This window comes from Mirounga leonina, unplaced genomic scaffold, assembly GCF_011800145.1.
Source record: "Mirounga leonina isolate KUSES-001 unplaced genomic scaffold, KU_Mleo_1.0 Mir_82, whole genome shotgun sequence".
In the NCBI taxonomy this organism is placed as follows: domain Eukaryota; kingdom Metazoa; phylum Chordata; class Mammalia; order Carnivora; family Phocidae; genus Mirounga; species Mirounga leonina.
The window spans coordinates 40,757,963-40,773,462 of NW_023270825.1; the positions used below are offsets into that span (position 1 = coordinate 40,757,963).

The 15,500-nt window shown below is 39.8% G+C and overlaps 2 protein-coding genes across 4 annotated transcripts in view; one reads left to right on the plus strand and one right to left on the minus strand.

Annotated features, from left to right (window-relative positions):
• The window catches only part of ARID4A (AT-rich interaction domain 4A), a 63,741-nt gene extending 60,683 nt beyond the window's left edge, over window positions 1-3,058 (minus strand). For 2 of the 3 annotated variants that reach the window (XM_034993144.1, XM_034993142.1), the window contains exons 1-2: window positions 2,888-3,058; window positions 1,749-1,805 (exon numbers count right to left, since the gene is read on the minus strand). In XM_034993144.1, coding sequence (XP_034849035.1) covers window positions 1,749-1,754 — 6 coding nt within the window. In that variant the 5' untranslated portion in view covers window positions 1,755-1,805; window positions 2,888-3,058. Of the gene's footprint in view, window positions 1-1,748; window positions 1,806-2,528; window positions 2,566-2,887 lie in introns of those variants that run through there. The other variant, XM_034993143.1, reaches the window with a different exon arrangement.
• Window positions 3,059-3,470: 412 nt separating this feature from the next.
• ARMH4 (armadillo like helical domain containing 4) overlaps window positions 3,471-15,500 on the plus strand; it is a 228,843-nt gene continuing 216,813 nt past the window's right edge. Inside the window, exons 1-3 of the mRNA XM_034992671.1 lie at window positions 3,471-3,731; window positions 4,630-4,680; window positions 6,978-7,060. Coding sequence (XP_034848562.1) covers window positions 7,001-7,060 — 60 coding nt within the window. The 5' untranslated portion in view covers window positions 3,471-3,731; window positions 4,630-4,680; window positions 6,978-7,000. The remainder of the gene's footprint in view (window positions 3,732-4,629; window positions 4,681-6,977; window positions 7,061-15,500) is intronic.

Genomic DNA, 15,500 nt, shown 5'->3' on the forward strand with positions numbered 1-15,500 from the left:
CTTGATTTCTGGGTGGTGAGTTCAAGCCCCATGGTGGGCATAGAGCTTACTTTAAAAATAATAATAAATTACAAAATAAAAAAAAAAAACAAAAAAACAAAACCTCCAAAATCAGAAAAGGTATATTCATAGTAAGTGTCTCATAAGACTTTAAGTTATTTAATTATGGTCTGAAAATTTTGTCTTCAAATTAGAAGAAATATTGCTATTAAGATTAATGCTAATAATACATAGTTAAATGTTTAATATAGCTACATTAAAGCAATATCTTTTTGGATACAGAATAACTGCATAGATAAGAAATGAAGCCAATCATTGAAGCTTTCCATAAGGAAAGTATTATTTGGGGGAACCAATGGCTAAAAGCTACATTTAAAAAAAATCTAAGTCTTAGGGCGCCTGGGTGGCTCAGTTGGTTAAGCGGCTGCCTTCAGCTGAGGTCATGATCCCAGGGTCCAGGAATCGAGCCCCACATCAGGCTCCCTACTCAATGGAGAGCCTGCCGCTCCCCCTGCTTGTGCTCTCTGTCAGATAAATAAATAAAATCTTTAATAAGAAAGAATAAAAAATTAAAAAATCTAAGTCTAAATTCAGCTGATAAATGCAGAGATACGAACTAATGGCTCAAAACTTGGTGCTGTACCTAGTTTATCACACTAATCTTCCTGGTATATTAAAAAAATAAGCTTTACTAAAAAACATCTACTTTTAACAAATGGCCATAATCAGAATGATACATTGAAAGATGTGGGAAATTTCATTCTACCATTCATTTTAACCTTGAAGTAACAGAATGATTGTTATTCTGTCATTTTACCTACTTCTTTTCTAAAGTTAAATGTATTCATATAGGCTTGATTCAATATTGCTAAGTGCAAAGGTAACAGTGTGCACTTCAGAAATAACACTTTTAAGTAGAAAATGATTTTTCCTTTTCCAGTAAGTTGTCCCAAGTAACATTAAAGAAGGCAATGTGTCATTTCCAGGAGAAAGAAAGAGAAAGTTTGGGGAAATGCTATATTTCAGAGTTTAATACACCCAAACAGTAAATGAGTAAGGAATCAAGTACCTTTTAAAGTTAGTGCATTTACAATAATGCAAATTGAAGATACATATCTGACTTGAAATATTCAATGCCACTGCAGTACACAATGCTATAACTTCCTTTCCCTTTAAGTATCACATACGATGTGTGCACTATTAGCTATCTTCAGAAGAATATATCTTTTTAGGTTATATGTAGGTTTTAAAATATTTACTATAATGACAACTAAAACAAAACATTAGTATCAGTTCACCTTCAAATATTTTAGCTACAGAATTTTTCGCAAAAGAAATGATCTCTCCCTTACACAATGCACATAGTCCTTCCTTAGAAAATCATACCGGCACTGAGGAAGAAAAAAAATTTCAAAAAATCCCCCAAAGAACCAAAACAGGACAAAAGCTTTACTTCTGCAAAGGTTGCTGCCAACACAGGAAGTGTTAAAAATACTAGCCCAAAGGACAACAATGGAAAGGCTGCACCAGCCTTTCCAAAGTGCTAACTGCTTCAGAGAGGGGCCGGACTGACTGCATTAGACACAATGATCATTTCTCACCGTTCCAACACGTCCTCATTTTCAGAAAGCGCTGCTTAGTAGAGGAATCAATTTTGAGTAGAAACAAAATATGACATTCCACAGCACCAGCCTCACGACAAGCAGTGTCCAGGGCACGAGGTTCAGAGCAGCGCTGACTCCACTTACCTTCATTTTTATTGGTGATCTGTGGGGTTCCAGCTCAACGAGCTATCTTCTCCGTCGCTAGAACCATGGGGAGGGGAAAGACAGGCACAGAATCAGTCAACAGAGGGGAGCGACCCAAGGAAAGAAAGTAAACAAACGCCAGAGGGGAGAGGCTAAACCCTCACCAGCGAAGGGATAAGATCCCCCGGAGGGCAGCCAGGACGCAGGAGCTGCGGAAGCAGCGAGAACCCCTCGGGCGCCAAAGGGCAGCCCGTTCCTCCCCGGAGTTCGCCAGCGGCCCACCGCGCCCCCGCCTTGCTCGCCACTTTGACCCGAAATGCTCAACTCGGGAGCCCCAGGACCGAGCGCTCTGGAAAAGGGCACGGCGCCGTTTGGGCTTCCCCAGGTCCCCCGCAGGCGGGGTCGCCGAGCTTTCGCTCAGCCGCCCCCCAGACACCCCGACTTCGGCCCGCGCCCCGCCTCCGCCGCTCGGCCCCCTCGGCCCGCCCCGGGCCCGCGGTGGCGGCAGCGGAGTGTCACGGCGCCATTGCTCTCCTTCCTCCGCTCTGCACCATGTCAGAAAGGAGAAGCGCTTCTTCACCGATGGGGCAGGGGCCGCGGCCTTCAGCCGGGAGGCGCGAGAGTGAGGGGAGACCCGCGCGAGGGAGGGGGCTGGGGGGGGCGGAGAGGAGGAGGGGAGGTGGCCCGGAGAGGGTGTGGGAGGGGAGGGGAGCCGCACAGCGGCAGCCGCCGCCTCCTCCCCGCGCCCGCCTCAACTTTTTGTACAGCCCAGAGAGGTACCTGCCCCCGGACCCTCGGGTCCTGCCACGGACTCCACAGGGAAGGACGCGCCGCGGAGTTGGGGACCGGCTCCCCCAAGCAGCCCGCTCCTCACCGCGCGGAAGCAAACTTAGCGGCGCGGCCAGCACCACAGCCATTTTCCCGGGGAAGCCGCCGAGGAGGCGGCTGCGGCGGCGGTTCCTGCAGTTGCTGCCGCTGCTCCACGACTTGCCCCTTTGCCTGCGCTCGCCGCACCGCTTGCCCAGCACCCCCTCCCCACCTCCGAAGCTTCCAACTGCACCGGGACCCCGGGCAGCAGCACGAGCTGCTACTGCCGCTTCGTCCACTCAGTATCCCCCACTTCCCTTCTCCCCACCTACCAACTGCGGGTGAAGTGCGCGCTGTCAGCCTCCGAGTCCTCCGCCCCACTGACCCCCGTGGGCCCCCGTCCGGGCAGCACCACTCCCGGCCGCGGCGGCAGTTCCTGCGCCCGGTTCCCCACTCGCCCGATTTACTGCCACAATCCACCAAATAACAAGCTGTTGAGCAGACTCGCTTCTACACGAACTCCTATTGGCTGCTCATGACGCCGAGGAGCTTCGGATTGGAGCTCGCTACCTGCCGTCCTCATTGGATGTAGCGACGAAACTTCACGGATTGGTGCGAAAAACAGCAGGTAGGACATCTTCCACTTATGATTGGCTGTCTCCGAAGGCTAACGTTACTGGAGAATCGGGTATTGAGTAATCAGGTCCTGAAAAATGATTGGTTGAGGCGACTCCGGATGTGCTTGATTGAACACTGATTGGTAAATTGAGGGGTCAGGAAGAGCAGTTCGGCACGAGGATTGGCGGCGAAGTGTCCCATGGAAACCGAACCCGGAGCTGCAGCCAGGATTTGCACGGGGGCGGGGCAGGGTCTTTCCAAGGCGCCTGCGCTAAACCGGCTTCTCGGCGCCATTTTGTCTGAGCGGTGGTGGTCGCAGCTCTATCGCATTTTTATGTTTCTGGCGAGAGGAGCGCCGAGGCTTCATCCCATAGATTCATTTTAGTGCGGCACCTATCCGCCGTTCACTCCAGGACAGCACCTAGTGAAGGTCGGAGGAGTCGCGGACTTGTCAAAAAGGTCGGTTGGAAGCTGTGGTTGTCCGAGTGACTGGGGGATGGCGCAGCTTTAGCGGCACCGGCACCGGAAGTGGACGGGCCGCGCGGCGGCCATGGCAAAGTAAGGTCTCCCTGCGGCGGGGTGGGGAGTGGGGGGGGGGGCGGGATGAAAGGGGCGAGGCTTCCTCTCCCGCCGCGAGAGAGAAAGGGGCGGAGATGTGCAGGTCTCTTTCTCCGGGCGGGTCCTTTGCATGCCTCTCCAGAGATTTTCTGGAGTCTCCTCTCCGATCAGTTCTTCCTCCCTTTGGAAGTGCGTTTCGGGAACTTGTCATATCGTCCAGCCAAGTGCCACCCGCTGTGGGCGCCTCCTTAATTAACGCGGGGAAAGGCAAGGTGCTTAGACCCATCTGCGTGGGGAGAGAGATTTCCGCGTGCTCCTCAACACGATTAAGCGTTGAGGAACCTGCAGAAAGCTGCAGGGTGGGGAGTTCGCTGGCTAGCCCAGACTCTGCTGCTCTAACCTTAGATAGGCGGCACGGGGCTGATGCTACTCTGAAAGGAAATAGTAGTGGTTTTGTAGGGACTGAAAACACCTTAAATAAGAGGACCTCCCCGATAGGAGCTTTGCTCGGGGCAGCCATTGATTTTGTACCTTTAGCAGAATCTTTGTGTTCTGTTTTAAAAAACACATTTGAAATGGTGGGAATGGAGTTTGAATTGGCAAGTTGTTTTAAAGAATGAAATAAAAAAAATGTGAAATATCGTCGAAAATCCACGTTGATTAAATTTACTCAAAAAGAATAACTACCTAAAATTTTCATTCATAGCAGTGATTTTTTTCAAAATTACTTAAGAAAGTGGACTGTAGGTATTTTTGAGTGACCTAGGCACACTGGTCTGGATAGCTGCTTAAAATTATGCTCCTAATGCCTCTCTTTTGAACCCTATTGCTGTATTGATGGGTATCCAGACTAGAAACGATTGTGTGATTTAATAACTTCTTGGGGTTTTTTTGGCAGTTGGTCTGAAGAAAACAAGACTTTCAGTGACATATCCTAAGTATCACTGAGGTGAGTTATAATTTCTGTAAAAATCTTTAGAATTGGGTAGACTGGGAAAGTTTTTATGGACCAGTGCTGTGTACCAGTAGAGCCATAAATAGCGAAAATGGAAGAACAGTCATTGAAAGAAGCTTGGTTTGGTCAGGGGTTCAAATGAATCTGTATAATTAGCTTCCTGATGTGATCTTGTAGAATGAAATCTCAAATTTAGCACATACTTACGAATTTATCCATTCAGGTAGTTCCCATTTCTAAATTTTTAAATATTTAATATTTTTATCACAGAATAATATGAACATTTTCAGGATTTCTTTTTTCCTTACTGAAAAATTTTAGTGTGTAGAAAAGATAGGTCATTAAAAGTTTAAAAGAGAAGTGATTTATTTTTTCTTAGTAAAATAGTAAAACAATACAATACTGCTGAACTGTCCAGGGGGTAATCACCTATAATTCCACTACCCAACTTAAAAGTACTATCTGATCCAAATAATGCATGTCAGTGAGCAATGGGAAATTACTAAAAAGCCAAAAGAAGAAAACAAAAATCTCTTGTATTCCTTCCACCAAAAGGTAATTACAGTTTATACTGTAGTTACATATAATGCAGAGGGGTTTCTCATTTTCATCAGCTTTGCTTTATAAAATAAAGGTCATTCTAGCTGTGCTCATTTTGTCACTCATGTTTTCTTCTTTATGGAAAATACTTGGAACATGGGAAACATTTTGTCCATAAAGCATTTTTCATGGTTGCATAGTGCTCTATAGGATAGATGTACCATACTTTATATAATCTGATACCTTAATTTTTCTATAATAGCAATGTAATGTTTGGTATCCTTGTGCGTGTTTTACAAGAGATTTTGCCTGAGAACTGTCGTCTGTGGCTAAAATACCTAGGCATTCTGTACATTCCTGATTATTTGGAATAAAGTCCTAGAAATGGAAATAAAAGGCCAAAAGGATTATACATTTAAGGCTTTAGTCTTTGTACAATTGTCCATCAGAAAGCGTTGTTCTTACTGCACTTATATTTTTTGCTGTCCTTTTTCCTTTTCCCCCCTATTTTTTTTTTTTCTTTATTTTTTAGTTTTCTCTCCTGGGTCTCTTTATTCAAGTAGAATTATAATTTTTAAGTCACACATAGAGTAAAATAATTCTGAGAATTTTTATTGGACCTTACAAGTGATTTCTTAAATTTAATATATTTTTGACTCTAGTTAGGTATTTGTATAGTGGAATATTTTGCTACACAGAAGTGACATTTAGAGGATACTAAAAACAAACACTGTTTTTATGATATAGTTAGTGAGTTTATTTTATGTTTCCTCGTAGCTTTCCTTAAAGTTTTCCATCTTTATGTGCATTCTCATGGTGCTTTTGTACCCTCATAGTACCCTTTATATTGTCTCTCATCACGTTTGTTTTGCAGTTGCTAGGCTCTTTATTTGAGACTCCACTCCCAGAGGGCAGCAACTGAAATTTTTATCACTGTTATGTTTCCCTACCTGATACATGATAGGTGCTTTGTCAGTGTTTGTTATGAACCTGTATGCACTCTTGTAAAATATGTGAAATAAACCAACTTAATGTTTTCTTTAACCGTAATACTTTTCTAAGAACTTGTAATGTTCCACAGATGGTGCTATCTTAGCCTTCAAAATTCTTATAATGATCCAAATACTTGTTTTAATATTGATTTGTAATTGTTAATGTAATACAGATTTAGAGAGCCCATTGAGAATTCTTGAGGATTTTAGATATATTAATGGAAGGTGACTATAGATGAATATTAACAGTCACTAGACCATCTTTTAGGTATTAATGAGAGAAAATTCATTATGATAGATTTGTTTTTCGTAACCTATTCCAATGAGCCCAAACTAATAGAATAATGTTCCCTACAAAATCAAAATCATCAAAATTTTTAATGGTGTGTCAATGATGAAAAGCTATTTTGAAAGCAGAATGCTTTATTTATTTGGTCAGGGCTTCAAATGAAGCTATGTAATTAGCTTCTTAAGGTAGTATTTTACACTGAAATCTCAAAATTAGAACATTCCTATGGATTAGTTTATCCATTCATGTGGTTCCCATTTCTGGATTTTTAATCACGGAACATTGAACATTTTCCTGATTTTTTTTGAGCCCATGTTAAAATAGTTGACATACAGGGATCTCATCAGTAAAAGTGTTTAGAACGGAAGTATTTGTTTCTTTGTTTTTTAAGGAGATTATAAAATAGTCTATGTTCTGAGGATTCAAACTCAAACTCATACTCAAAACTAAAGGAAGTCTTTGTCTTTTAGAATAAACCTCATTTTGTGGGAAAATGAAGGAATATGTTCCAGTTTTAGAAGACCTGGATCTGCTATTGAAAATTGTATTTCTGGTATGTAGTTTTACTTTACCTTTTATTTAGTAATTAAGATCGGCTGTTGCTATTTTATGTATGTATGTCACGTATACATGTATCTCGAAAAATGATCAAATTTGTTCCGCCGTACAGTTTCTGTAAATGTCTATGTTGAGAAATAGAACAGATTGCTGTGTTGAATGTACCTGCTCTCCTAATGGTTTCGTTATTTTTTGGAAAGTTACATAATTTGCTTATTTGTTAACAAAGCAATCTTTGCAATCCCTGTATAGTCTTTTTGCCCTATTAGGTGTCACTGCTGATTTTTATGGCCACCTGGAGGCATAGATGCCTGGGGTTTTTCCACATATAATTCAAACTAGAGTGACGTCGTATTGTAGGATTTGGATTCAAGCTGATCTAGGTATCTGGTGGTGTTTCTACATGGCAAGGATCTATGTTCAAGGAGCTTATTGTTAAACAGAAAACATAATTAAACACGGAAAGTTAATATAGTTATTTCAAAAGATTCAATTTAGGTAGGTTTTTAAAGATTTAAATCATGGCTTACGAGAATAATAGATTTGTCGAAGTTCAGTATACAATCAGATCTAATTGTTTTTTAAAAGCCAAATTGTAGTTTTGGTTTTTTTCTTGTTTGTTTGGGTTCTTTTTGAGGAAGGATTAGAGGCAGAGGAAGAGAGAGAATCTTAAGCAGGCAAGCAAGCTCCATGCCCAGCACAGAGCCGGATATAGGGCTCTATCTCACAACCCTGAGATCATGACCTGAACCAAAATATGAGTCAGACGCTTAACTGACTGAGCCACCCAGGCGCCCCAAGCCACATTGTTTTATAATGCAGAACAAGAAGAAATTTACTTAGTGATCATTGAAGGATTTTCAAGGTTAGTGAGATATAATTTGTAAAATTAGAAGAAGGGACAATCTTAGACTTTCTTAGTGGATGGAAAGTTGTGATCAAGAATTCATTTATATGAAGAAAGCTTTGTTTGGGGTAGTAAATAAACCAGTTTGGAGAAGATGGGTGACTAAAGATTACAAGGGGAAAATTGTGTGAGGCCAGTTTATCAACATTTCTAGAATTAGCTGCACATCAGGAATTATATGGGGTGCTTGTCCTCTATACAGGTTTGGGAACCTTGAGAGGGCCTTGAAAGCTGGGATTGAGCAGGAAATGAAAATTATTTTTGTTCTATTCTCAAATTTTACAAACCAAAATGGAACTAAAAAAAAAAATCACCTTTAATCCCACTCTAACTTCAGATTTTTAAAATTTCCGTCTTCCTTGTTCGTATGCATATTTTTCCTTTATAATTAGATGAACTTTTATTTTTCGTTGTTCCTTTAACATTGTAATAAGCATTCAATGTGACCAACAGTCCCTGTTATAATTTTAATGTCTGAAGATACTTAATCAGACTGTTTCAACTTCATTCTTCTGTTGCTTGACCTTTTGGGTTTCTGGTTTCTCAGTATTGTGTTATAATTATCATCTGTGTGCATACAGTATCTTCTGTCTTTTGGACCGTTCTTTTAGGATTAATTGTCACTCCCTAAGTTTAGCTGTAAGCATTGGGTAGCCTATAATTATAATCATTTTTGCTAATTTAATAGGTGCATAATATGTTGAGCTCTCCTTTTCTTTGTAGTATTTTTGTTGTTAACTAGTGAAGTGGGACCTTTTTCTGTAATTTCACTTACTGATTCATAGTAATAGACAAGTTCTGTCTTCAAGATCTCTATCCATTTATGTAGCAGTCTTGATATTTTATTTCTTAATTCTTTGAGTTTGTTATATATTTAGTAGTAATTTGCTGCAGATATGTTTCCATACAGTCTTCCTTTTTAATTTTAGTTATTTTTCTTGAGGGTTTTTGAATAGACACAGAGAGGTACAATGTACCCAAGATGTATTATTGGAAAATCATTTGGAAACAGTGTCCAGTGTGACTGAAGAAATGACACAGGAATTAGAGGTAGAGAGACAGTTAGGATACTGTTGCAGTGGGGGCACTGCAGTTGATTAAGTATTCCGTTAAGTGTTCTGAGCCCTGCTGAGTGTTCTGAGCCCTGCGGTGGGCTCTGTGTGGAGTCTGCTTGGGTTTCTCTCCCCCTCCCCCCTCCTGCTCTAGTGCCCTCTCTCTAAATCTTAAAAAGATAAATAAATAAAGATACTGTTGCAGTGCATCAGCATGCTTGAAACTAAAGTAGGACCTGGAGAAAGAGGAAGGAATAGGTGAGCAAGAGATTGTGGGGATGGGGGGGAGGGAGAAAAAGAGTTGGCAGCATGTGATCTCTACTTGATTACAGAGGTAAAGAAGAAAACAAAACACTCTAGATTTTAAAGAGGGGGGAATAGTTCATACCTTTAACAAATTTGGAAGGTCAGGAAAGGCCACTGATTAGTAAGGAAAATGAAATCAGTTTTAAACATGCTAGTTAGAGCTTGAAATGTCTGGTAAGCATTTATTCTTTATCAAAGTGCCTTTGAGGTCCCTAACTGGGACAAGGCAAATGCTCTACCTTACATTGTTTTCTGTATTTTGAATTCTTTTTTTTTTTTTTAAGATTTTATTTATTCATTTATTTGAGAGAGAGAGAGCACATGAGAGGGGGGAAGGTCACAGGGAGAAGCAGACTCCCTGCCGAGCAGGGAGCCCGATGCAGGACTCGATCCCGGGACTCCAGGATCATGACCTGAGCCGAAGGCAGTTGCTTAACCAACTGAGCCACCCAGGCGCCTTGTATTTTGAATTCTAATTCCATCCTTCCATTAAATTTTAGTGTTTTTATCAAGGCTTTCTTATTTCTGATCTTTAGAGTACAACCTGGCTGCCTCAGTCAGAAGAGCATGCGACTCTTGATCTCAGGATGGTGAGTTTGAGCCCCACGTTGGGTTTAGAGATTACTTAATAAATAAACAAAAAAATAAATAAATAAAGTACAACTTAAATTGAAAAGTTAAAGTGGATTAGTAAGTAAAATAAGTGCAGGGAAGCCAGATGATTCTCAGACTAAAGGGGAGAGGTCAGTTCTTCGTTATTTAAAAAAATACAGTTTTAAGATAACATCTTACAAAATATATGTATGCTTTTAAAGTGTTCAGATATGTGGGGTGAAATATCTTCCCCTCTTTTTCCCAGTGGACTAAATTTTGTGTGTTTTCTTTTAATTTTAACAAAATACAGAGAGATAACAGATGTGTGTGGAACATGAATGTTTAGCTAAGAGTCTTTAAATATCTAAAATCTAAGTAAAAATGTTAATTGTCTTGTTTTTGGAAACCACTTTTATTTTATCACTTATACTGATAAGGAAGGGCTTGAACAATTAGAAATATTAAAAAAAAAAACCAATTAGAAATAAAACATGGATGGGGCGCCTGGGTGGCTCAGTCGTTCAGCGTCTGCCTTCGGCTCAGGTCATGATCCCAGGGTCTTGGGATCGAGCCCCACATCAGGCTCCCTGCTTTGCGGGGAAGCCTGCTTCTCCCTCTCCCACTCCCCCTGCTTGTGTTCCCTCTCTCGCTGTCTCTCTCTCTCTCTCTCTCTCTCTCTGTTAAATAAATAAATAAATAAATAAATAAATAAATAAAATAAAATCTTAAAAAAGAAAACATGGATTAGGCTAATTTTTGAGTATTCTTCAAGAAGAAGAGCTTACTTTTACTAGTTAACTCTCTCGGTCCCTTTTTTCTTAGGGCTTTAGAAAATCTTATGTTTTCTGCTCTTTAGCAAGGGAAGAGTTATGATTTTGTTTTAGAAAAAACAAGCTTTTTAAATATCAGTTTATCAATCAATATTAATTTTTTTCCCTTTTTCTTTTTGATTTGCCTTTTTAATCCATTTTTATAAAACTTAACCCATTTGGGATATGAGCTTATGAAATTTGAGCCACTTTGTTACATATATCAAAATTGTCTTTGATCTCATTTAAATAAGCATTTAAAAATTTTTCCCATCATAGTGCTGGCTTTGAGTTACAAAACAATCTGTTTACAGATTGAGGAAAAAGTAATTAATACATTCAGAAACATTTATGCATTATAACATTTTCAGCATTTTTTGTTTGCAGTGAGAATGTGGTTATTTGTATGTTTCCATTGCTTTCCTTTTATTAATCCCTTAACTTTGATACCTTTTACTTTTCAAAGATTGAGTAAGATTGGAGCTACTTACAGGATTTAGGTCTTCTCTGGGCCCCAATTAGAATGATAGCTTTTAGGGGCGCCTGGGTGGCTCAGTCATTAAGTGTCTGCCTTCGGCTCAGGTCATGATCCCAGAGTCCTGGGATCGAGCCCCGCATCGGGCTCTCTGCTCAGCGGGAAGCCTGCTTCTCCCTCTCCCACTCCCCCTACTTGTGTTCCCTCTCTCACTGTGTGTCTCTCTGTCAAATAAATAAATAAAATCTTAAAAAAAAAAAAAAAGAATGATAGCTTTTAAAAATAGTTCAGGGATAGCAAAGAAGATACTTCCAGCTTTAGAATGTGTAGGTGTGGCCAGGCTTTTTGTGAGAAGGGTGGTTTACAACAAATTTCTTAACTTCTCTGCCGCATCTGTAAAATGGGGATGATATATGTAGAACTGCCCTGACAATGTTGGAATTACTATTAAATGAGTTAATACATGTAAAGTGCTTAGAATGATGCCAAGTGTTTAGGAAGCAATCAGATATTAGGTGGTGTTAGTGTGTCTGATGCTGTTACGTACTGTCACTCTGGCAGCTTTTAAAAGAATATGTTATATACAGAAATAAAGCCTCTAGACTCTGCCTCCCATTCTAGACCTCCCAGTCTAGACCTAGCATTCTAGACCTCTCTCTCCAAACTAATTTGCAGTCACACTAAAACTATCATGGCTCCCCTGTACAAACTCTGTGTTTTCCCTGGTCTTTGTTTTTATTTACACTTTTCCCACAATCTAGGATGTTCCTGTATCACCACACAGTCAAAACTTTTTTTTTTTTTAAGATTTTTATTTATTTATTCATGAGAGACAGAGAGAGAGAGGCAGAGGGAGAAGCAGGCTCCCAAGGAGCAGGGAGCCCGATGTGGGGCTCGATCCCAGGACCCTGGGATCATGACCTGAGCCGAAGGCAGACGCTTAACCATCTGAGCCATCAGGTGCCCCAAAGACTGCTTTTTAAGTGAAACTTTTGTTGATAACCTCTATAGCTATAGGTCATCTGTCCATATGAATTTCATATATTCTTAACATGATTCCTGTCACTTTCTGTCTTACATTGTAGCTTTTTATTCACTTAGATATTCCTTCACTAAATTCAGACATCCTTATAGACAGAGAACTGTACCTTATACACCTTTGTAAGTTTAGAACCTGTCGCAAACCTTGGCACTTAGGCACTCACTTGTGGAGTGAAAGCTTACAAGATGTATAGTAATCTAAAAGGTGATATTTAATAGACAAATGCATGTTAGTAAAAATATGCTTTGTCAGTGTTTGTACACTAGGAACATCTTGCCTGTTCAGTTACTTAAAATGACTCACTTGAGGTTTTAGAATTAAGTCAGATTCAGGAACATAATAGGGAGTAGAGCACTAGGGGGACTGTCCACAGGTCAAGGGTTTCCATTAGAATGTTTTTGTGCTGTTTTTTAAAAGGTGGTATATCTAATTAACGACCAGAGGTATTGGAGGTTTGGTTTTGTTTTGTTTTTTTAAGTAACTGATTTTTCACAGATCCACCTGCCCACCAATCTTCCTTATCAACAGTAGTCCAAATTTGTGAAAAGTTTGGCCAGGGCTTAGAATACATCTGCTGCCAATGACAGAACATATAAGTCACCTGGCTCAATCAGTAATCTCACTTTACAAGTAACAGTTTTCTTACCACCATAATGCCTCTAGGCATGGAAAGTAGAGGTAATCAGAAGAGGAACTGGGTGAGATATTTCATGGGGACACTTACTTGATCCTCAGTTACTGAAATGTTGAGAGGGTCTTGACCTCTAGATTTAGATGAAATGGGAATGGTGGGAAATGGGATAAGTTAAAATATCAGGCTCATGTTAGGCATTCATAAAGCTAAAGTGGCAAGTATGTACTCTTAGCTCAAAAATTCTCCGAATTTCTACAATAGTTCAGTGGGATGTTGGATTGAATAAGCATCTTAACATAGGAACACTGGATTCGAAAACCATATGTTCTGTGTTCTAATCATAAGCCTGTTCTCCTTGGTTGTGACCTGGGATACATTACTCTGCTTGAGTATCTGCTTTTAGAGATAAAGGGCACGGGGCTAGATACTTACAACTCTTAATATACTTGAGAGTTCCAGTCCAGCACCATATTTTTCAAATAAGAATTACCAAGCATGCTTCTAATACCTTTATGTCCCTGAAAGGTTAACTGATTTTTAACAGCCTGTGAGAATCTGAATCAGATGTATCAGGTATTGACCCAATAATTTTATCACTTAAGGAAGTTGCTGCTATTCCTGTCCCATGGGATTCCTATCACATAGGATCAAATTCTGACAGAAGCTTTAATGTCCTACCTACCTCACTGTTTTAGTTAATAGGCATTCTAATTGCTTTCATTGTTTGGTAAGACAGGTAGCTGAAATAATAGCTAAGGAAAATCACTAATTTCATTACAGTGAAGTTTCTATTTTGTGTATGTGTGTGTACTGACCACATACAACAAATGAAAGTACAGTGTTCTCCAGTATTTTCTCTGGTAGTTCACTTTTTTTTTTTAAGCCTATTATGACTGACAGAATTGATTTCATGACTTAACTGTGGCCTGCTTTTTGGGTGGGAAAAATGGACTAGATAATAATGCCTTACATCATTTGTTAGTCTAACATTTACGAGGCACTTTGATATACTGCTATACTCATAAGTGTGATAGCTTAAAAGTTAAGATAGAACAAGATAGAAATTGTTACCTGGAAATACTTCTAGTTTCAACAGCAGTGGAATTGGGCTGGGGGGGTTGGGGGAGGATGGAGGGAGCAGCTGAAAGAAGGCATGGAGGGGGGGTTCATTTTCTTTTTTTCTTTTCAGTGGCTTATGGTATGTTTCATGGTGTGTTATTGAGTCTGTTCATCCTAATGGCCCACTTACGGATTTATATTTATTTGTGTTTGGGGCTACCCAATCCTGTTGAAGCATAAACAAAATCTTTTCTCCCAAGTTGATTCCCTCAAACCAAACCAAAAATCTTATTTTTTTTTCCTTTTAATATTTGTTTCTTAGTTTTATGTGTAGTCCTAAAATTGCTTCCAGGGTTTGTATAATTTTGGTGGCTTAGATCTTGGTCAGACAGGATTGGGGGGTGGATTTGAAAGAATATAACAGAAATAAAAGCCATCTTCCCGTTTCTTATTCCTCAGTGAACTGTGTGATAATTGTCCTTAAGACCTTTAAATTGCCAAGGGAACCTTGGTAATCAAGGCAAATTTTTTGTTTTCCTCTTACATGTGAAGTTCTGCATTTTATTACACAGTCACGAAAAAATAGTTTGTTAACCAGTAAATACGTAAGCTACAGAACTTGCTCCTATATGCTGCCAAGTACTTCCTGTTTTGTCAGATTTCCATTTAGGGGAAAGAATGGATTTAGAGTAGACGAGCCTGAGTTTCATGTTTAAAGCATCTCTCCTGAATTTCAGTTTGGAAGATGTCCAGATATCTAGATGGGGTGGGGATGAGAAGATGGCACATCGTGTTTACAAGTGATTTGTCAGAAAGCTTCATTTGGCTTTATATCCTGGAAGAGAGGATTGCCAGGAAGGAAAAGAAACTTTTTGTTGTCAGAAATAATTAGTGCATGACTTGCCAACTTTGTGGCTTGCCTTTAGGCTTTCCATGTCAAATGTATTTCAGTTAGTGAATGAATCATTATATTGCCTGCAAAGGAAGGATCTGTGTTCATTTCTAGTAGACTTTTTCTCTAGAAATATCAAAAAAACTTCCATTCAACCACACATTTACTCCTTTTTCAGTAGGGACAGGTAAAAGGTCAATGGTGATTCAAATAGAAATTGGCTACATTGTGAATATTGAATATCTTTGGAGGAAGAGTTTGCAGTAAAATGATTTTAAGAATTCTTCTGCAACTGAAATAGTAAATAGAACATTTAGTTATATGGGACTAATTATCTGTTACTTTTTTTTTTTTTTTAATTTATTTAAGTAATCTACACCCAACCTGGGGCTGGAACTCAGGACCCTGAGATCAAAAGTTACATGCTCTTCCAACTGAGCCAGCCAGGCACCTCTGTCTGTTACTTTTTTCTCCTGTGAAATGAACTTCTAATTAGGTGTTAATAGAATGTGTTAGTGGAACATATTTTCTTTTTCTTTTTTTTTTTTCTTTCTTAAAGCCTTTACTTTTGAGACATAATGGAAAAATGCGACAGATACACATGGAAAAGACATGATCACATGGAACATATTTTCAATGTAAACCGGAATCCCCTCATATTGCTG